General features: G+C 43.2%; 1 protein-coding gene across 1 annotated transcript in view; it reads left to right on the top strand.

Annotated features, from left to right (window-relative positions):
* thsd7ab (thrombospondin, type I, domain containing 7Ab) overlaps positions 1-22,239 on the top strand; it is a 204,359-nt gene that overhangs the window by 53,204 nt on the left and 128,916 nt on the right. The window contains exons 2-4 of the mRNA XM_085803520.1: positions 8,177-9,011; positions 16,818-17,066; positions 19,433-19,617. Of these exons, the coding sequence (XP_085659646.1) occupies positions 8,177-9,011; positions 16,818-17,066; positions 19,433-19,617 (1,269 nt within the window). The remainder of the gene's footprint in view (positions 1-8,176; positions 9,012-16,817; positions 17,067-19,432; positions 19,618-22,239) is intronic.

The raw sequence follows: 22,239 nt of genomic DNA on the forward strand, positions 1-22,239 counted from the left end.
AAACTATAAAAATAACATTTTAATTCCTGGTTGTAAAGCAACAACAGAGAAAAAAACACCACAGGGGGTTGGACACTGTAGCCAGACACTGTATATTAACTCAGACCCTTCAGACTGCTGCTTCTCATTACTTACAGAAACACACACACACACACACACACACTGACAACGTACTGTAGGAGTTCTGCCAGTGTTAGGTTGCAGCACTCTTTTCTTAGCAGAGCAGTGACCCTGCAGTGCTTTACCAAAACTTCAGTTTTCCTGACTGAGCCAACAACCTTGTATCTCATTCGCCCTTTTTTTTTTCCTTTTTCTTTTTCGTGTGCTGTAGCTACAAATGACAGACTGAGTGATTTGAAGTCAGGACACAACCACTGGCTATAAGATGGCAATGAAGTGCCGGCCACACAGCCAGGATGATCCTGAGATGAACCCTGACCCTGTCCAGAAGGAGGTGCTGTCTCGGAGCTGCTGTGGTTTTGAGAAATAATAAACAAACACAAGCAGAGAGAGAGAGAGAGAGATACACAGTGACCCATTCATTAGTGAAGCTGACCCTGCAGGGACAAAGAAGCTGTTCATTAAATAGACACTCGAGGCCCAGTCAGAGATCAGACTCTCACCCTGACAGTGAGGATATTACACTCCACATATATTGTTCAGAGCAGCGGTCCCCGGGACGGGGCCCGAGGACTACCAGGGGACACATTTAGGGCTCCCTGAAACCTTAGGTGAAACAAAAGATGAAGAACTTTATCATGATTGAAATGAGGTTGCCTGCAGAACTTTTCTTTTTCTTTTCGATGACTCTCCAGTTTTTTAAATCTTAATTAGCACCTTAAGGTCTCCAGGTTTTTAATGTGTGTGTGAAAGTCACAGAGAACTCTACATTTATTTCAAATAAAGAATGATATTTATGTGGTGCAGCATATACAGTATATCAATGCAGTTATATAGTTATTTATTACATGGCTCTATTGAATGCTGCATTCAAGGATTTCTCATCATGATAGAAAGAGGAAATGAAGGTACGTATAGGTACAATAGGACAGTTCATAATTACATTTTCTGAATTTCTTTCAAAACTTTTTGAAAGTTCAGTCAACAGTTCATTCATTTCAAAGAGACTGTCCTTAAACAGCATGTTACAGAATAGCTTTCTAAATTGAAGACTTTTCTGGCTCCTATGTCAGCTTTGTCCCCTCCCACGTCACATAGGCTACAGGTCATGGGGCTAACTCCTCTATCTCCAATAATACTTGACACCACCCTCTGATTTTCCCCAAAGTGACACTCAACTCTCACTACGTTGTGGTGACAGTGAATAAAACACAAACACAAGCATGTTGACAGAGGTCGCTCCTCCAGACATGAATGGAATTTTAATTTGCCCTCTGAAGCAGATATGATACACAGGAGGTTAGAAACTAAAAACAGAACCAAACAAACCTCCAGCTCATAAAGCTGCAGCCACGTTAGCTCTAATGCTAATTAGTATTTCAGACACTTAAGTTAATTTGTGACCTGTGTCACTGCCTGACTTAGACCGCATGATTACTATTGTAACCATGACGACAAAGGTCCCATAAACCATAGACTATACAGGCCTACATAGAAGATGCCTTACTGAGCGAGTTGGCCTGTTGCTGCACTAGCTATGTCAGCGTGTCCGCCATATTGGATGTGGCAGATCTGCCCCGTGAACTAATATAAGTGAATGGACTGAACTTTATCAGGCACCTTTCTGTGCTATAAGTGATATAAGTTATTCCCTCTCATTTACCCATTCACATGCACACAAATATATTTGGGATACAGAGGCACCGAAAACAAATACATACATGAACGTATGTGACATTCTCTGATGGTTCTAAATGTTAACTACTCCTTTTATGTTTAGCATAAAGATAAGCACCAAACCGATGTATGTTATGAGTGTTTACAGCTACCAATGTTTGTAATACTGTTACAGTGATGGTTAATGACAGTTAAATGCATCTGTGTCTATATAGCCTACAGTAACAACCAGATTCTGACACATAGATGTCTGCAAGATTTTGCAAAACAGCGAAAAAAGCGGCCGGGCTTGTAGAGTTCCCCTTTTGATCAATTGTTTTTATAGCGGCTGTATAAAGAATCACACTGAAGAACATACAGTACATATCTATAAAAGGTCTATACAGTCTGTGTCTGTGTGTGTGTAAACTAAAACCATTTGAAAAGGTCCAAAACCCTTTGAGAAGAAGCTTTTGCTTCTCGATCTCTCCAGTTTGCCACATCCAATATGGCGGCAATGTTGACCTACGACTCAGCACTCAATGCAGCGTCTATGTGTCTATGCCTTAAACTGTGAGGAGCTAATTGTACTTTTTGCTGGGCGCATGACGTCTGTCCGACTACCCATTTCTCCGACCATACATTTCTTTATTTTTGCGTCCATTAGTCCGACCTCCCACTTCTCCGACTTAAGTAGCCCTAACCCTTAACCTTACCCTAAACCTAACCTTAACACTGTAGAATGGGTAGTCGGAGAAATGAGCCGTCGGACTTTTGGGCAGTCGGACTGACGTATGCTCCCCCTTTTTGCTAACACTACAAAGCTAACATTAGCATTAAGAGCTGTTTACTTATGAGTCTTGGAGAAACATTGGGAGTTCAGCATCAAACTTCCTTTGTTCATCATCCTGTCTGTAGTGTTTCTGTTGCATCTCTTCCTCTACTGATGTTAGCACACTAACTAGCTAGCTCCACATCTCCTCACTTTCTGATAGCCTCCAATCTGCTGTATAACCTCCTATAAACAAAGCTCACAAAGACAATTACTATTGTTTGCAAGCTGGAAACCACTTGACGGCCGGAAACATACAAATAGCCTAGATAAAAAAGGTTTTCTATAATCAGAGCTGCTTATTTAAATCAAACTGTCATCTTTCTCTGAGCAGTAGCTAACTGTTGTTTGATATGCATGAATTCAACCAAACCAAAGCCATAATGTTATGATATCAATGAACTGATTTGTTTTCCAACAGTCATTTTTAATGGTTTTGGAAGGCAGTGACAAATGATGTTATCCCACCAGTAGGGCCGCCAAATCGATAAACACATGCCATCCTGAAGAGAAGTTACAAACAAGTCATTAAGTTGTTCAATTTGGAGGCTTTACGACATTTTTCATACCTATTAATCCTGTCATCATCCTGGATTGTGAAGCCCTGATGGTCTATCCCAGCATCCTCTTTACAACAGGCCACACACTAGACAAGGCACCAGTCTAAAAAGGAACCAAATATACTGTGAAATATTACATTTACTTGTGCTTTTTCTTTGTCTCCCTGCACAGTGGGTGATACCTGCTCACGTTGCTCACTTTTGATTGAGTCACACTCAGGATTGTGCTTCCTGTTTAACATGAAATCTGACAAGAATGCACATTGTTCAGAGTTTATCAGTGAATTCACTATCAGATCTAATGATGAACACACAGGGAAAAGGATAGTTTTTTGTTGCTGAGTGATAAAACTAAATTTACATTTAGATTGCACAGGTCTAAGCTGTATACGTGGAATCCACGTGAACCCCTGTGAGATCGTGTCCATGTTTGCAAATGTTGAGTTTCACCAAGATGTCAATGTTGCAACTCTCCCCGAAAAAATAGCACGTGAATGCAAATGATCAAGAACTGGCCTGACCGTGGGAAAAGGCAGAACTAGATTGTGATCAAAAAGTCAGGATGACTTTTAATAACTATTGGTTCAATAACAGTGATTATACTTTCAATTTCTAAACCAGAAGATGATTATTTATCTACTTTTAAAATTCTGTGAATGCCTTCAACTGATCATTTGATAAATGGAGGTGGAATAATGTTTGTTTTCAGAATGCAAATGATGCTGTCAGACTGCATGTAATATTGAGAAGTTTCTAGCTGTAGGCTACCAGAGCTTCGCACTGATTTGCATCTGGAAGAAAAAAGACAGAGTTTCAGTTTTGTGTGGGGCAAATCTTGTAGGCAGTTGCAAAGATCTAACATCACAAAAATAAATAAATAAAAGAATGTGATAGAGAAGACAAGGCCCAGAGCCCAGCACAGGGTCGAATATGGTCAAGTGTTGTGACCTTTATTTGTCAAGGATCTGTTTTATTGCACATTGCTGAGCTGGAGGAGAGCTGAATAAACGAGCTGTGCCAGAGAATTGTCTTGCAGAAGATAACTTCTGACTGGGATGGATTAGATTTTGGGGTGAGAGGTGTTTTATTTTTGCACCAGACAACCTGTCTGATTCTGCTGCATTTTAGATTTTGACTGTGCATTTTCTCCGCTCTGCTTCTTTTTTTTTCTCCTTCTTTTCCTGGAAAGTCAATATCAAGTACTGAGATAACATTCTACGTTGTTATCAGTTTGTACTGCGAAGGCAAGACTTCCAAGTTGCCCTTTTCAATTATTGGAATAAAAATAAACATCACATCAGGTTTGCAGCCTCTGAAAGGATCCGCCTGTGGTGGTATACTGCGTGTATTTACTCTCTGAATACCAGTCTCCAAAAGAGCAGTGTTAAAAGGTATAATGATGTGACCTGGAGCTATAGAAATCACATAATGATAGGACATTGATCTAGTGTGTTGATACAGCGGTGCATCATTTAGACTACGCTTTGAGCTTCCTGTGAATGCTGTGTCATGTTGAGTGAAGACAGATCCTGTCGGCTCTATCAGCAGCTGAGATCAGCAGCCAGGATACAAGCCCCTTCATCAGAGCCAGTCTTTACCACAAATAGTTAGCCTGCTGTGTTTTTGTGTTGTTTTCTTTTTTCTTGTCTTTTTTTTCCTTCTTTTTTTCAATTTTGCAGGGACATGGGTGGACATGATCCGCCCTCACCTGTTACTGACCACTGAGTGTCCAATCAACCCCCGGCCACATGCAAATACAATCAATTACCTAAGAGGTTAATGTGGGGTGAAACGTGAAGCTCACCAATTAGTTTGATTCCTTCTCCGTTGTCGTATCAATAGCCTTTGGATAACACCCTGTGAGTGCAGCCACCCTGTGTTAATTAATGTTTTCCACTGAGCTGGGATGACGATGGGGTGAAGGTGGTTTTCATGGTGTCAGCTAAGTTTTCTTTGTGGAGAACCAGAAAGCTGAGCGCAGGCTTCTTTTCTTTACTCCATTCAGGCTTTCAGGCAAAAAACTGAGGAGTTATAAAGGGCAAAGCACCAGGAGGCCTGTGAAAGCTCAAATATAATTGAATAGCAATGCAATAAAGCAGTAAAGTTTGTTCAGTGGAGTGAGTAGTGCAGATATCTGAGCTTTCTAGTGTTTCATACAGGATATGTCTACTTACTGTGAGCATGCAGCAAACATGATACTGCAAATCTGCACATGGTTGATAAGGTTACTGATCAGAACGGCTGGTTTCAGTGCCTGTCCCTTTAAATGCAAATGAACCACTGCTTGCCCCGCCCCGCCCCACCCCTTTTTCTTTTTTTTTTTTCTTTTTTCCTTTTTATTAATGCACATTTAAACACACATTACACAGATACACCGACAGTTAGACCTGTACAAAACCGTATGGGACGAATGACGGTTACAGAACCAACAAACACATAAACTGGGACAGAACAAACCAGAGATTGGAGGGTAGAATTACGAGAGGGGGTGTTGAGCAGGTATATTGGGTATGTTGGAAATATAAGGAGGTTAATAATGTGAAGAAGAAGGAATAAGAAAGGGGGAGTGGGGGTAAGAGGGAATGAATGATGTGAGGTAGCGTTTTGAGGAATCTGCTCTGGATGAATTGTATGAATAGTGACCAGGTTTTATTGTAGTGGGTGGTATTGTCTTTCATGGTGAATGTGAGTTTTTCCAAATGTGAATGTTCAGTTAGCAGATTATACCAATGTTGTATTGAAAGTTTTGTTCTGTCTTTCCAATTGAGTAGTATTGTTTTTTTGGCCATGGTTGTGGAGATGAGGATGAATGTTTGATGATGTTTTGGGATTGGTAAGTGAGAAATGTCACCAAGTAAGGCTGTGGTGGGGTGGACTGGGATGCTGAGGCCGAGGATCTTGGATAGCTCTCCCATGACCTCCCACCAAAATTGCCTAACTGGGGGGCAGTACCAAAGTGCATGGGGGTAGTTATCTATTGTGGCCCGCCCCACCCCTTCTACCGGTATTGGTATTGGTATTATGCAAATTCGAATCCTAGTTACATCACTGTCTGGAAGACAACTGAGGGAACAGCTCATAAAATCACATGGATTTTAACCTATAGGGAGCCTGAACATTACAGATTTTTTTTGTCAGTTCTCACATTCTGGGGGCCAGACAGCAAGACAAACACCCAGATATATGTTAAACAGCCTTCAAAAAGTGATATTTCCATAATATGTCCCTTTAAAGGAATAAATCTGGTGCTGCTGTTGTTTCTCTTATCCATAGTTGTTCTCTTCTGACTTCCCACCCCAGTGAATGGCCCTCGGTTCAAAGCCCACTAGTGTCTAATAATGATGTAATTAAAAAATCAATGTTTCCCAAATGTGAAGTTTCAATGTTAAATAGGCTCTGCAGTCTGTGGCCAATGTTAGTGCACAGGAATTAATAGCGTGTTGGTTAGAGACTATTTTCTGTCGTGGATCAATACATATTTGTTGCGTTAGTGGATATTTACCGCAGCGTATATAGTGTATGTGCAACTGAATCTATATAAACCACAGTGTTCACTTCATTGCTCTGGCAGGAGGAGTATTGAATTGTGTTTCTCATTCTTTTCAAGGCTAAGAAGCTTCATTCTTGAGCCAAGTCTTGCTGTTTTCTTCTATGTTTGTGTGAGCACCTCTTTTACACCCCGTCCTGTTCTTATGACCGTTTACTGCACTAAACATGAGGAGGCTTGGCTGGATGCTCGAGCACAAACAAATAAGTTTTATCGATATTCCTCCAGGTTTCCAGCAGAGTTTGATAAAGGCCACACATTACTCATGACTGCTGTAAACTGGCTCTCCAACACTTTTCTTTCATCACCTATAATCTCCAGCGTTGCACGTCACACCTAGCCTGGCTCTCGTCAGACCCTTGTAGTTCCGCAAAGCTACGCTGAGCTCCACACAAGGGTCTGGGACTGCTCCATAGGCGATTCATTTCAGAAGGCGGGGCCTTGTAAAAAAAATCTTGTATGTGATTGGATAAACCACTTGTCCGTTATCTTGAATGACGTGCTACTTCAGCCACTCACTGCGAGCCGCCATTGTTGTTTGACTCAAACAGTCGCTTCAGCGCTACGTCACACCTCAGAAAGTCCCGCCCGGCGATCCTGATTGGTTCATTATTTTTTGCTCCGGGGAAGAAGTTTGCATTGGCCTCGAGTCCAGACCCTTGTGTGAAGCTGAGCGTAGCGCCTCTGGTGGAGCTTTGCGGAACTACAAGGGTCTGGCGAGAGCCAGGCTACGTCACACCCGCGTTACCGAACCCTTGCTGCCCTGTGCCGTAGCTCTCAGAGCGGGTTTTTTTTTTACCACACTGTGGATCTGTCTTGAACGTGACACCAAATGAGGCGACAGATTAGTTTTATTGGCTGTGGCATATTTCCTGCACTCACACATCATCTGCTGTGGGATGCCAGAAGCTTTTCAACACCTTTTACATCAAGGACCGGATTAGAAGAGTGTGTGAAGTTACTGTCTCATCCTCAAAGATGCATTATATGCTCTTTCCTAGTTAACAGCAAACTCTGTGTTTCTGGGGGACCAGCAGTCTAAAGTGTTTGACTAATTGGTGCTTGTATAATATGGATTTCTGCGTTAAAAGCACATGAGAGTCTTCAAATAGCATCATTAAACTGTATCGATCATTACGAGTCTAACTATAGCATGTTTGTCAGTTCTGTGCTTCCTGTCAATTCACAGCCTGTTAAAGCAGTTATGTCATATTTTATTTTGAAAAGATTCAGTCTATCGACCCGCTGTGAGGAACTGACTTCATCTGTGAGGTAGAACTCAGGATTAAGACGTTTCCTCCTCAGTCTGTCTGCTTTGTGGTGTGATGCTGCGATTTGCTGCCGAGGCTTCTAACGGTGCACCAGCCGGTTATTCTTGGAGTTACATCTGAAGCTGCGAGGTTTATTGTTTCATGTTTTTTACCTCATTGTAATGTGAGCCTGTTTGGTTTGTTTGCCCAGGTCCATGGGGAAGGTGCATGGGGAGCGACTGCGGCCCCGGCGGCAGCCAAAGCCGGGCAGTCTGGTGCGCCCATGTGGAAGGCTGGACGACGCTTCACACCAACTGCGACCAGAGCCAGCGACCGTCCAACCAGAGGAACTGTTTCCGCGTGTGCGACTGGCACAAGGACCTGTATGGCTGGAAACTGGGGGCCTGGAACGAGTGCGTGCCAGTGTCGGCGAGGACCTTCGGGGCCCCGCGGCCGTTCACATGCAGCGGAGGCGAAGAGGGCATTCAGACCCGGGAGGTGGGCTGCATACTCAAGTCAGACGGCTCCCCAGCTGACTCTGCCATCTGTGAGTACTTTGAGCCCAAGCCTCGTCTGGAACAGGCCTGTCTGATCCCTTGCCCCCAGGATTGTGTGGTTTCTGAGTATTCGCCGTGGACGTCCTGTTCCAAAACGTGCGGAACAGGCCTCAGGAACAGAGTCCGCAGCGTCCTGGTCCCTCCGCTTTTTGGAGGCGGCGTCTGCCCCAACCTGACCGAGTTCCAGTCCTGTAAACCGGGGCCTTGCAAGGGTCCGGAGGGCATGTTCAGTCTCAGGGTCGGACAGTGGAGCCCCTGCGCTCTCCCTCAGACACGGACGACACGTCAAGCCAAGCGCAGGAAAGGTAAAGGCCAGGGGCTCCGGGAGCGAGCCGGAGTGAAGGATCCAGAGACCAGGGAGCTCATCCAGAAGAAACGGACCAGGAACCGCCTCAACCGGCAGGAGAGCCCCTTCTGGGACATCCAGGTGGGCTACCAGACTCGGGATGTGACCTGCATACACAGGAACGGCAGCGCTGTGGGACGCAAGTGAGTGGCACTATTTTTATGATAATGTGACATTAAAGGTAATGTGTTTAGGTTTTTTTCTGCAGTGCTATTATACTATATGTCATTTTAATCTTCTCTCAAGGGCACTGATGAGAAATCCATCAAAACTTCAGCTTAAAAATAGAAACACTGCTTGTTTCACTTGAACGTACGTGATGTGTTTTAATTTTCTGTCTGTTTTCATATTTTCTTTCCTTCACTAATTGACCAAGTTTCCCCACTGTGTATTTCTATCCATCTCTTTATTTAGTCATGTTTCTGTGTAGATGTTTAGGTGTACTGGTCCTTAAGTCTCTGGGTTTCTAACAGCTAAACATGATGCCAAATTTGTTTTCCTCCAAGTTTTTCTTCTCCCTGTCAGGAGGTGACATGTAGGGGAGGATGTTTATCGGCTGTGTCTTTGTCACTGCCGTGCTGTCAGAGCAATGAGGCACAACTACCACAGTTTATTTGATGTCAGCTTCCGAGGATGGAAGTGGCAAAGCAACTCATTTTATGACATGAAATCAATCTCAGCTGCGACTTTGTGTGGCACTTTTTAAAATAAGGCAATTTTCAAGTTTTTTTTTCCCCTCTGAATTTTTGAACGGATGTGTTATGATATGTGTCATGACAAAAGCCAACAAATCTAGGGTCGCTCCAAATGTCACCTTGTTCAGCGATAAAGTCAAATTTGATACAGTAAATATTCCTAACAGAAAAGCAACTGTTTGTTTATCTTATTTTAACCTGGCAAGCTTTTACCTGCCAGAGAAATTTAAGTTGTTCTTAAGTTGTGGAAGTGATGGATAATTTCAAAACCAAAAATATGTTTATGATGTAGGAGTCAAGCCTTAGATGACTTGAAAGATAAAACAAGTAGTCGACTTTATTTTACAGTTTCCTGCTGTTTTATTTGAAGTGTTGATCCATTAGAAGAAGTGTTTGTGGTGTCAAGACACAAAAAATCATCTCAGTGTTAGTTTAACATCTTCTTTCCAAGGCTTATCTCTGGAGCTCTAGTAACAGCAGGTTGGTGTGAGCCAATCAGAGGAGAGGAGGCTCTGAGCCTCTCTTCTGATTGGCTGGCTGTTTTGTGAGTGATTGAATAAAAATGTAGCAAATTTTAGGTAAAATACCCCGAAACCGAATCCTGCAGTGTTGGATGGCTGGTCAAGAGTCTGGGCTTGGAGCATGACTGAGCAGTGACTGCTTCTTTGTGACATCACAAAGTTACAGGAAGTCCAGACAGCTCAGTTTCTGAATACAGGCTGTGTGTATTTCTCTGTGGACTGAGAACCTAGAGCTGCTTTATAATCACACTATGGACATCTACCTTCATACTGTAGGGGACGGTCTATAAATAGTATCATGGAATTTAAATTTGACCTCTGTGAGAAAGAATGACTTTAATATGTAACTGAATGGGCACCACTCTCCAGAATATACAGGCTGTAACTGTTTGAGTGCTTCCATTTATAGTATTGGTAAACCCAATTGGGATCTAACCTCTCACCCTCTCTTTATTATGGCTGCGAGCTACAAAGTCACACTCTCTGACTGATAATAAGACAGATCAAATGGCTCTCAATTCCCACTCATTTCTCAGCAGAAGCCTCAGCCTGAAATGCACATCAAACATTTACTCCCAAGAAATGAGTCCACCAGCAGCTTGCAGAGAGGAAGGCACCATTAACGTAAAGCCTCGGATTTGGAGCCGGGATTTGGGTAAATACACGACAAGTCTGATTGTTCCAGTCTAAGTGTCAGGCTGCGCTGATGTCACAAGTGTCTCCTGCAGAATCAGTCAAGCCCTGGCACATTCTCACCCAGTGGTTAATGTTATTATCATGCATTACGCTCGATTATCACATTTGCACGTGCATCCTGCAGGACCAGATTCAACATCGAAAAAAGCAAATGAAATCAAGAAGCATTAGACCGGGGTGCAGGTGTAACTGCATTAATCACTCCATCACACATAGTCTGGTGTAACTGTGTCAGGGAATATGGAGGGAAATTCACACAGTTTCCTTTCTCCTATTTTAAGACTTACATTTTTATTTTGAAATTTAACAGCAGTACTATACATCTTTCAAAAAAAAGATACAGCCTGTATCCAGGCTACCCTCGACTACTGCATCCAAATAGAGAGCTGAACCAAAATACAGTGCATGGCTTTCTTAGAAATAAAGCAAAGAAATGCTGATAGGAGACAATATTTACAATATTTATCATCATCATCGGTGTGTGTGCCTCCTCCTCGCCCTCTTACTTGTGCAGTTAGAAAAGAAACACACATGCCAAAGCATCTCTCTGCCCTGTCACACTCTCTTCTTTTATACGCTTCAACTTTTCCCACCTCTGTCACCCAGACTGTTACCTTCTTCCTCCCAATTCCCGGCAATAATTTGCCATCAGACTGCTGCCGCTGTCTGGGTTCTGTCTCCCAGGGATTGTGGGAAATGCAGGTAGCACCTTACAACCTCCTAAAATATATAGTTTTGCAGAGAATGAAAAATGTACGACTGTGACATTAAAAATCTAACAGTGAATCCTCATTGACGGATTTCGCTGCTTGTCTCGAGCGTATACGAGCTCTACATTTCCAACAAGCTGCGGAATCTTTTAAAGCGTGTCCGTAAATAAACCATCGGTGCTCCATGAGTAACGATGTAAGCTCTTGTATGAGCCTCACCCCAAATATTTCTTGACTTTACTCGGGAGTTGCTGCAGATTCTTTCAACTTGTGTTCATCAAATAAAACACAGCAAATCTCTTCCACAAACACATTTAAGGGCCACAGACGTTTTCATGTTTTAGTGTGCCTGCTTTGCTGTGATAACTGAGACAACAATAAAATCAGTACATTTTCTCCATATCTGACATACAGTGGCATGCAAAAGTTTAGGCACCTCTGGTCAAAATTTCTGCATGTGAACAGCTAAAGGGATAGTTCAACATTTTGGCAAATTGGCCCATTGCCATAATCCCTAAAGTTTTAGGAGTAGGTTCGTTACCTTTAATTGTCGGTGCTAATTTTAGAACGGCGGAGCAGAGCCGTGAGCTGCTCAGAGCTACGCTACGGAGGCTCATGGGATTTCTTGGTTTCCCTCATCAAACTCATCAAATACACAATCCAACAACTCCACAACGCTCTGGTGGACAAGTTGTGACCTGCACATTCACCACGCTATGATATCATAACAGAATGTTACGAGTTGTTTTTGAGGTAAATTCATGCAAAACAGCTGATGCGCGTTCCCGTCAGGGGCAGTTTTCCGGCAATCAGTCTCCGTATTTCCCTCTAAAACAACTCTGTCTGGTAACGTTGTGTTATTATCTCATAGCGTGGTGAATGTGCAGCTCACAACTTGTTCACCAGAGCGTTGTGGAGTTGTTGAATTTTGTATTTGATGAGTTTGATGAGGGAAACCAAGAATTCCCATTAGCCTCCGTAGTGTAGCTCTGAGCAGCTCACGGCTCTGCTCCGCCGTTCTAAAAACAGCTTGCACCGACAATTAAAGGTAATGAACCTACTCTATAGGGATTACGGCCAAATGGTCCAAATTGCCAAAATGTTGAACTATCCCTTTAGGCAAGTGGAAGATGAAATGATCTCCAAAAGGCACAACAATTTTTAACAATATATATAAATATATATTATATTTATTAATATTAATATTATATTATATTTTATCTTTTCCATTTTGAAAACAACAGAAAAGGAAAAGGGCCCGCAGCAAAGGTTTGGCATAGTTAGTACCCAGTAGTAAATATCTTGTCTGATACCTTGGTTAGTTATCTGAGAGCTCAAGCCTCCTGCAGGCTGCTGCTTTGTTTACCTTAAAGTAAAGTTGTAGAAAACAAAAATAACACACTGATATTGCTTTAAATATTGCAGTGTTTCTATATGGTCTTGTAGAAGTTGTTAACAGGCTGTGACGTTAGTATCTGCATGGAGATGCCTCCTCGTTCATCCGCTCAGGTGTTTTCTGTTTGTGTCCACGGCTGCAGTTGTTGCTGGCAACACAGCCGAACAAAGACTGCTGTGAATATTCTTCATGTTCAGGCTTCGGCTTCAGCATCATCATCATCTCAGCAGCCCCTGGGCCGGGGGGGGGGGGGCGGGCAGCCAGCCAGCCCAGCCCAGGAAAACAAATGAAGGATGCAATCAGATCTAATGCCTACAGTCGAGAGTGTCCACAAAATAGACTCCTGAACTGGGATCAGTGCTGTCAGAAGACATGTTGTAGCCCTGAAGAGATTGATCTGTTGTTTTACAACTCGATCAAGATGCTGTTTATCTTTATTTGCCGGGGGACTTTTAAAGTTGCAGACAAACTGAATATTTTATCCGCGACCTGTTCTTTCTGAAACAAAGAGAGTTTCATCACCTCGATATAAAAATTTCTGTTTTACAATCTGGTACAATTTTGAAATCCAGTGTTTGTCAGAATCTTCCAGATCCATAGCTGCTGTAGAGAGTTGTCACGTTGCAGATGACCAGATTCGACGGAAAGTTACGTAACATTACGAGGTGTGACAACGTGTAGTGATGTTACTCATAATAACCTTGTGATTTCTACATTAGCTAAGCATTAGATAGTCTTCTAAAGAAATGTTTTATGTGCATCTCTTCATCTCTGTCTCCGTTCCTCGACTGACGGTAAGTTGAAATGTCGACGCCACTCCCCAGAAACTTGGATTTGGGGCTTTCATAAGGTCTCTGATCTCCAGGAAAGAATCAGTGACGGTGTCAGTAGAGCAAGCCTCCATTCACATCACATATCTGTCACATGCCACTGTACTCTACGATTTGATCAATTATGTACTAAATCTATTCATTAATGCTTTGTTGGCGCCAAGCTCTCTGCAGTGACTGGGATCAAATATTTCAAAGGAGCCGTGAAAACAACTCACATGCCCTTAGGAGCATAAATATTAATCCTTGACTTGTTTATTTCTTGTTCTGAAATATTCATAGTTGTTTTTGCCACTTTCCGAAAAGTGGAACAAACTTCCCAGTGAAGCAATAACCCAGTCACATCCTAGCCAGACGCTCTCTGAACATCTTGCTCACTTCATTTCCAATTTCGTTTGATGAACATCTGTCACTGGGCTTTTACTTTCTCCACAGTCCTCCGCTCGTCCCAAACAGATCACGTCCTCACAACTCAGGTCCAAGTGCTTGTGCATCGTGACCTTTGCATTTTAATGTTTTTTTTGTGTCACTGAGGCGGGTGCATCATATTACATCACTGTGTTTAATGCTGAGTTTTGTTGCTCATCATTTTTGGCACAACTTCTCCTCTTAACATATTTTCCCTCCAAGGGTTTGAAGGCTTCTTTAATCATTTGACCCACATACAATTATGGTTTTAGACCATTTCTGCAGCACACTGTTTTGGAAGTAATGAGCACGCAAGTGTTGAAACATGAGGACTCTGACTGTATTTTGTCTGAAAGCCCTTGGAGTCCATTGTTGCAAGTCACTGTGTAAAACCTAAAGGCTTAAAAATGATTCTCTCTTTTTTTTTTTTTTTTTTTTTAGATATCATCTCACTTATTTAAATAGAGAATGATTGTGTCCTCATTCTGTCTCAATGACTGAGATGAAGAAATAATGACTTCTCTTTTGCAACTTTGAAATCTCCACAAAAATGCTCGGGCATGCACACAACAAACGGCGAGGACTCAAAGGATCCAGTAGCAGCGAAAATGGGTCATTGGCTGCATTAGGGGCTTTTTAAAACACAAGAAGTTCCATCTGAGACAGGAAATCGAGCCATCACCCTCAGTGCCTCGCAGTCAATGTTTAAATTCCTCATTGTTTTTCTCAGATGCCAGCACACGGAGCGTGTTTGGCAGCAAAACAAAACTAAGATTTTTCACAGCGTCGCTTCAGTAGCACTTCAAAGACTGCAGAGGTGTTTTAATCGCCAAAGACACAGGAGTTAAATAAAATGAAATAAGAAAAACACACGGCTCATACACAGCTCATGCATTTTCCTCATTTATACCCCAAAAAAAGTCTGAGTTGCTGGAGGTGAAGTGTGGTGGCAATGTCTAAATGAGAGTTTTCTAAATGAAGCAGAGCTGTAATTAGCGCTAATAGCTCGTCAGCTGCATCGCCTCAAGGGGGAAGACATCCAGACTTAGTAGCAGAAAGCAGTCGGCTTTAGTTAGAACAAATTTCTAATGATTCAAAAAGGGGCCCAAAGAGGACGGGGGTATTCATCACGTCTAAATGCTGTTTAGATGATCAAAAGATGTGTGTGAACAATAGATCAGAGGTTGTTTTGGTTGTCTTCACACTTAAGACTGAAGGATGCCACACCACCCCCATTTTACCCTTAATGTAAAAGTGATTATGCAGCTCACATGCTAATGAGAAGAGCTAATGACAAAAATGTGGCAGCAGTCAAGGGCAGAGAGTGAAGCTTTGCACACCACTTGCCGCGTCACACATCTATTAGTCTGACGTGTTCAGGGACCTGAAAGCAGAAAGGCTGTAAGGCATCTCCGCTCTCTGACATTGTTGCAGCACTGAGAATAACTGGAAGATTTAACTTTCCTTTGTTTACTATAAATAAGCTCTGTGACCAAAACCATAACAAATGCATGACAGGATTGGCCTTTGTGGACTTGTATGTGTGTTTCATTATTTGTTCAACCAATAAATTATTCCAAGTGATATGTCAGAAATATAAAACCCATCATAGTTTTAGTAATTTAGTAAGAAAATTGTTAAATATTTGCTGGTTCACCCTCTAAAATGTCAGGATTCACTGGTTTTCCTTTAAAAAGGAACTATGCAGGATTTTTTACCTTAACTCTGCTACATTTTTACCTTAATTAAACAGCTTCAGAGTAATTGTGATGGTTAAATAAATGACTTGTAACTTGTTACAGGGAGAATGGAGGCTCTCTGCCTTCCACCTAGTGTCTCTTGGCTGAAAACCAACCTTGTAAGATCAGAGCAGCCGACCCGGTGTCCCAGCTCTCGTCTCCGTGGCACCGCCACACAAATGCGCCTCGTAACCTGTAATCTCTTGTTTATGATGGATAAGACAAATACACAGCATAACATCATATAACGTTATGTACCACTACATGGATTTCTTTCTTGCCGGCTTCATTGCAAACAAATGCACATGGCCGAGAGGAGGGTTAGCAAAACAATGGAAAAGAGACCAGACCTGCACAGTTCCACTTTAAAGATATGCAGAGATTAATCATGAGACAGATCAGGTACTTAGCAAGAGTGGAACTGATAGTAATCAGCTTACCAGCATCTCCAAAGCCTACTAATTCAATCAGTCAGTCAGTCAGTCAGTCAGTCAGTCAGTCAGTCAAGCAAGCGAGCAACTGACCGACTGACCAACCAACCAACAACCAACCAACTAACTAACCAATCGATCAATCAACCAACTGACCAACCAAACAAATTACAAACCAACCATCCAACCAGCCAACCAACCGACCGACCGACCGACCAACTAACCAACCAACCAATTATCACAACGCTTTCCAAATAACAAATACCTTCAAATAAAAGCAGTAAAAACAATCCATAGCCACACAGAGCCATCAATCAGTCATCATCTAAATAGAATTATAAATAGATGCAATAGAAGTAAGTGTTATACTGTACTGTGGTTTCTCTGACTGGTTATGTATTGAACTATTTATTCAGTCCAGAGCTCTCAGTATGCAGCGTTCTCCTCTTGTTGTATTTTTCTTTTTCTGTAAGTTCACCCATATAACCTCCTCATCCCCCCCCCCCCCCCTGTGTCTTCCCAGCCTCTGCACACCCAGGGACCTGCCTCTGACCGTCCAGTCCTGCGTCCTTCCCAAGGACTGCCAGCTGAGCGACTGGGCCGACTGGGGTCCCTGCTCCAAAACCTGCCTGGACCCCGAGTCTCCCCGAGGGAATCGCACCCGGAGCCGACAGGTGCTCCAGTTTCCTGTAGGTGAGGGGGCGGACTGCCCGCTGCTGGAGGAGCTGGAGCCCTGTGAACCCCAGGGGGACGGTGTGCCGCCCTGCGCCACGTGAGTCTGTCTGATTGTGTTGGTGGGGGCTCAGCGGGGAGCGAGCAGGGGGCTTTTTGAATCCCAGCGAAAAGCGTAGACGTGGGCTTGGTGGCTCAGCACCCGACGGGGGCTTGTGTTCCACTGGGTTCCAATTGCATGTTAAGTTGCGATAATACCTCCCTCCTTGGATATTGCTTTGTGGAGACCTTGCTCCAGTTCAAAACACACTGCAGGGATTCAGTCTGTCTTCCAGCAGAGCTCAGCCTCACATACAGTCACACCAAACTGCTCGCTATTCAACCTAACTCAGGCTGCACACGTTTCCTGTTGACTTCCCTTTACTCATATCACCAAGTTAATTTGCTCTCCTGGGTGGCCCATGGAGGAGTATTGTGTGTGTGTGTGTGTGTGAGTTACGTGCGTGTGTGTAGGAGACAGCATATGGAGATAGATTAGTATAAGTGCTTGGGCCGGTGCCAGACACCAAAGTAGAGACAAATGCAGGGAGACTGCAAGGATATCTGAGTCGCACAAACTCTCCGAGTGGATTCAGAGCACAGACTCACAGATGGCCTCCACTGCCTCGCTTTCATCCTATATCATCTTTACAAACCTACTGCCAAATGACCTATTCCCACTCGCATCCTAGAGTGATTTTCTGGCAGACTGCTTGTTTTTGAAAACAAGAGTAAAGTTTCTTTTCATGGATTTCGGTGTCTACTGACACCTTTTAGTTTCCATCCACTTTCCATCCACTCAACTATGAGCTTTAAACTGGCATTATTATGGAAATACCTTTCTAAACCAAAAGTCTACATCACGCCTATATAATATATATATATATATATATATTAGGGCTGGGAACTTCGGTTCTGATATGGCATCGACAGAAATGCTTGGGTAGTACCGAGTATCAAAGCATGCCTCATACTTTCAGTGCCAAATTTTGGTACCCGGAGGTTAATCACGTGATCAAGATCTGATAAGGCTGCCGTGGTTGCGGCATGCATAGGGTGACCAAACGTCCTCTTTTGCCCGAACATGTCCATTTTTTATGTCCTGTTCGGGGCATTTTAATCAATTTGTTTTTCATTGTTTTTCATGGGACCATTTAGCATGTGCTTAAATTGACTGGCGCTTTACACAGAATACTCCGGTATTTTGTTGTGTTTGATGTAATTCCCGAGAGGCTGCCTCACTGGGCGGCTCCATGACACGCACATGGGAGCAGACATGGGAGCAGCGTTGCCTCTGTTCACAAAACGCCGAAGAGCAAGTGTCGCTGTACACAGGGGCGGATCAGCCATCTGTGTGTTCTGGTTAGGGGAGACAATTGAAACACAATGCATTTTTCTCAACAAATCAGAAACACTTTACACTAGAATATCCAATTTAATACATTTAAAAACTTTAATGTGTGAATTACAAAATTTATGTATGAAAGTGGTTTTAAGTAATATTTTCAGGTTGCAAAATTCATTTAAAGGGACAACGAGGAGTTTCTATTTGGTTATAAAAAGTCTCACGTTAATGTGGATGAATCTACGTTAGCCACACTTGTTAATGGGCCCATTTTCGATAAATCTATGGTTTTGTCTCTGTCGTTATTTTGTTATTATTAGTGGTGGTGGAAATGCTGGGCGAGTCGACCAGCGTTTCTTTACTTTCGGTTTCGTGGCGAGTCATGAGAATAACGCCGCCGGATCTCCGTTTATGGTGGGAACTACGACGGTATGTGATCGTCTTCCAACCTCTGACTTTAATTCTTGATGAATGAAAACATGAGTCTGTCTTGCGCCGGTCAAAGAATTAGACGGTGCGCGGAGGCTCATAAATGTAGTGTGAAAACGCTTTGCGTTTCCAAAACTCCTCGTTGTCCCTTTAAATAAAGTGACTGCAATGTAGTTGTAACACATGCCAGGGTGATCTACCTGTTGACCCTTAGAAAAGCTGCTGGTTGGAATAGAATGAACCGTAATGTGTAATGTAATTTTCTTTTTGTTAGAATTGATATTATAAAATTGGTATTAAAAAAGTAGCGTTCAGGAACCGGTATCAAAGTGGAGGTATCGATATTGGTGCCGGTATTGAAAATCTTTGATTGATACCCAGCCCTACATGCCTACTCCTCCTGGGTAGATAAATGGTGAAAGCTGTATAACACACTGACTGTACCACGTCTCTGGATGCTGTAAACACTGGCCCACAGTGCCATGTAATGTATTCAGAAAAAACAAGGGACTAGATTGGTTGTAACTATGCAACACATCTCTCTATGTGCTAAAGTTAGTTCTGCCAGCCTGTCAGCATGCTGTTCCACCCACTGAACCCTGTCACTCTCTCTCTCCAAACCCCGCTGCTCCCGCGTCCTCCGCTGTACGCAGTTACACCTGGAGAACCACCGAGTGGAGCGACTGCCGGATCGACCTGTTGCTAAGCCAACAGGACCGTCGACGTGGCAACCTGACGGGGCTTTGTGGAGGAGGCCTGCAGACCAGAGAGGTTTACTGCGTCCAAGCCAACGCAGAGCTCCTGAGATACCTGAACAACCTGCGGGAAAAAGACAAAGGTACGAAAACGGAAGAGAAAACGGTGGATGATGGTTGTTTAGAAAGAAGAACCTGAAGATGTTGCTGTTATTTCATCTGCTGCTACACTTTACATCCACCAGTGAATTTGCATTCGTTCACACCCACGCATCAACTTGCTGTGTGACTACACCACTTATAGAATTTGCGATTGAGTCTGAACGCACATTAGTGGGAGCATCAGTCTGCAGCACATACACAGTGTTAAAGTGCCTGAAATCTTGACACCTAATGTTCAGTATTTTTCTCTCTAGATATAAGTTTTCAGAGACCCTAAAGGCACACAGCGAGTGTAAGCCTCTGAATATACAGTACAGTACCAACATGTCCTTTCACTCAATGTATTGGCTAATGTTATTATTTATGTACATCTGTGGAAGATGGAGGATCAGAGACTCAGATCAAAATGTGTTGACACCTGTTCAAAAACTCCTGTCTTATATCCTTACAGGTTTCTACTCCACTCTCTGTTTCTGTCTCCACTGCTCTTTCCTACTTCCCCTCTGCCCTTTGTGATGTTTGTTATTATTAGCAGTACATGTTAAGACAATAACTGAAAAAATCTAATCATTAGTTGTGTTACAGAAACACATCATTTTACATAAAATCAACACAACATTAAAAGCAGTCACAATAAGACTACTACTAGGCTTTAAAGGGATAGTTGTCAAAGGATCAAATAGGCCCATTGTCATAATCACTATAGTCATAGCAGTAGGTTTGTTACCTTTAATTGTCGGTGCAAGCTATTTTTAGAACGGCGGAGCAGAGCCGTGAGCTGCTCAGAGCTACGCTACAGAGGCTAATGGGATTTCTTGGTTTCCCTCATCAAACTCATCAAATACACAATCCAACAACTCCAAAACACTCTGGTGAACAAGTTGTGACGTGCACATTCACCACGCTATGAGATAATAACACAACGTTACCAAACAGAGTTGATGTAGAGGGAAATACAGAGACTGCTGGCTGAAAAACTGTCCCTGAAGGGAACGCGCATCAGCGGTTCTGCATGAATTTACCTCTAAAACAACTCTGGGCCCTATTTTCCTGGCGCAGCGAAGCGAGCCCTGACGCAGCTGGCGAAGTGGTATTTTCCTCCAGTGCAACAAGGTGCGCAGCGGATTCGGTAAATTGGCAGACTGCTGTGCGCTGAGATGGGAGTGGTCGCGCAGCAGGGGGAGGTGTCGACAGATTCGCCGTGGCGCAGTGACAATTTGTTGCCGATAGACCGCGCGGAGAGTGCGCCGAAAGCTCGCCAGCTCCAACCTGGTCTAATCTCAGCGCAAGGCGAAGCGCAGCCAGCGCAGTGGCAATTTGACTGCCCAGCTCGCAGTGCGCCCACGTCACCAAGACCTCACAGGCAGATTTCCACACTTCCAGGCACATTTAAATGCAATTAACAATAATAATAATAATAATAATCATCACAATAACCCCTATTTATTGTATCTGAATCAGCACATACACCTATATCTATATAGATTGTCCCGTCACACTGATGGCAGATCAAAGGCTTGCGTAATGGAAACTCAGCCTGACTGAATTAACACAGATGAAACCAGGGAGGGACTGAGACAGCCGTGGATGTCCCAAGAGCAGGTGTTGACACTACACACTGTGCCGTTGCAGATGATCAGCTATTTATTTATTTATTTACTTATTGATTTATTAGGGGCCAGCGCCGCATCGTCACGCGACCATAACAAATAAAACTGAAATGCCTCTGTTACGCACAGCTGTTTGTTTATGCTGTGATCTGTGCACACGTGTTTAAATATAGGTTAGATAGATAGATAGACCTGCTCCCTCCTCCTCCCTCCTCCCCCCCAGACTACTTTTGCATCATCAGCCCGTGAGGTCTGTTCGCGCGACCGGACACTGCCAGCTTGGACCGGACCAGAACATCAGTTTCCTCCCGTCTCACTTGCTCTGACAGATTGAGAGCTGTTGCCCAGTAAAAAAAAAACAAAAAACAAAACACACACACCCCTTTTCCATTAATAAAGACACTCATATTTAGTAACCTATATTTAAACACATGTGCACAGATCACAACATAAACAAACAGCTGTGCGTAACGGAGGCATCGCGGAGCGTCTCTCTTTTTCTTTTTTCTTTAGAATTTACCTGAGATGGAGATGTTAATATCTGCTCACTATGATGCCAGGCTGATTGTGGTTTGCTGTGAGAGATGATAGTTTATTTGTTTTCAGTTTTATTTGTTATGGTCGCGTGACGATGCGGCTCAATAAATCAATAAGTAAATACATAAATATAGCAGATAATCGTGTAGTGTCAACACAGCAGTAATCCATCCTCATCTTTCATCTGTGCAGCCTTTGATCTGTCATCAGTGTGACGGGACAATCGATATAGATGTGCTGAATGTCTATGCTGTAATCTGTAGGTGCTGATTCAAATCTTCTCTTCCACGGTGAAATCAAACGTCCGCCTTGCGCGCGCGGCGAATTTAAAGGCGAGGAGAGGAGCTCATTTGATTGGTGAAGATCTGACTCGGCTGTGTCAAACCCACTCCACGCCTTCTCTCCTCCCTCTATGCCATTTGCGCCGGTGGGAGGGAAGTAGGCGGGATGCGCTCC

This window comes from Trachurus japonicus, chromosome 16, assembly GCF_045865225.1.
Source record: "Trachurus japonicus isolate A0001 chromosome 16, Traja_1.0".
Lineage (NCBI taxonomy): Eukaryota > Metazoa > Chordata > Actinopteri > Carangiformes > Carangidae > Trachurus > Trachurus japonicus.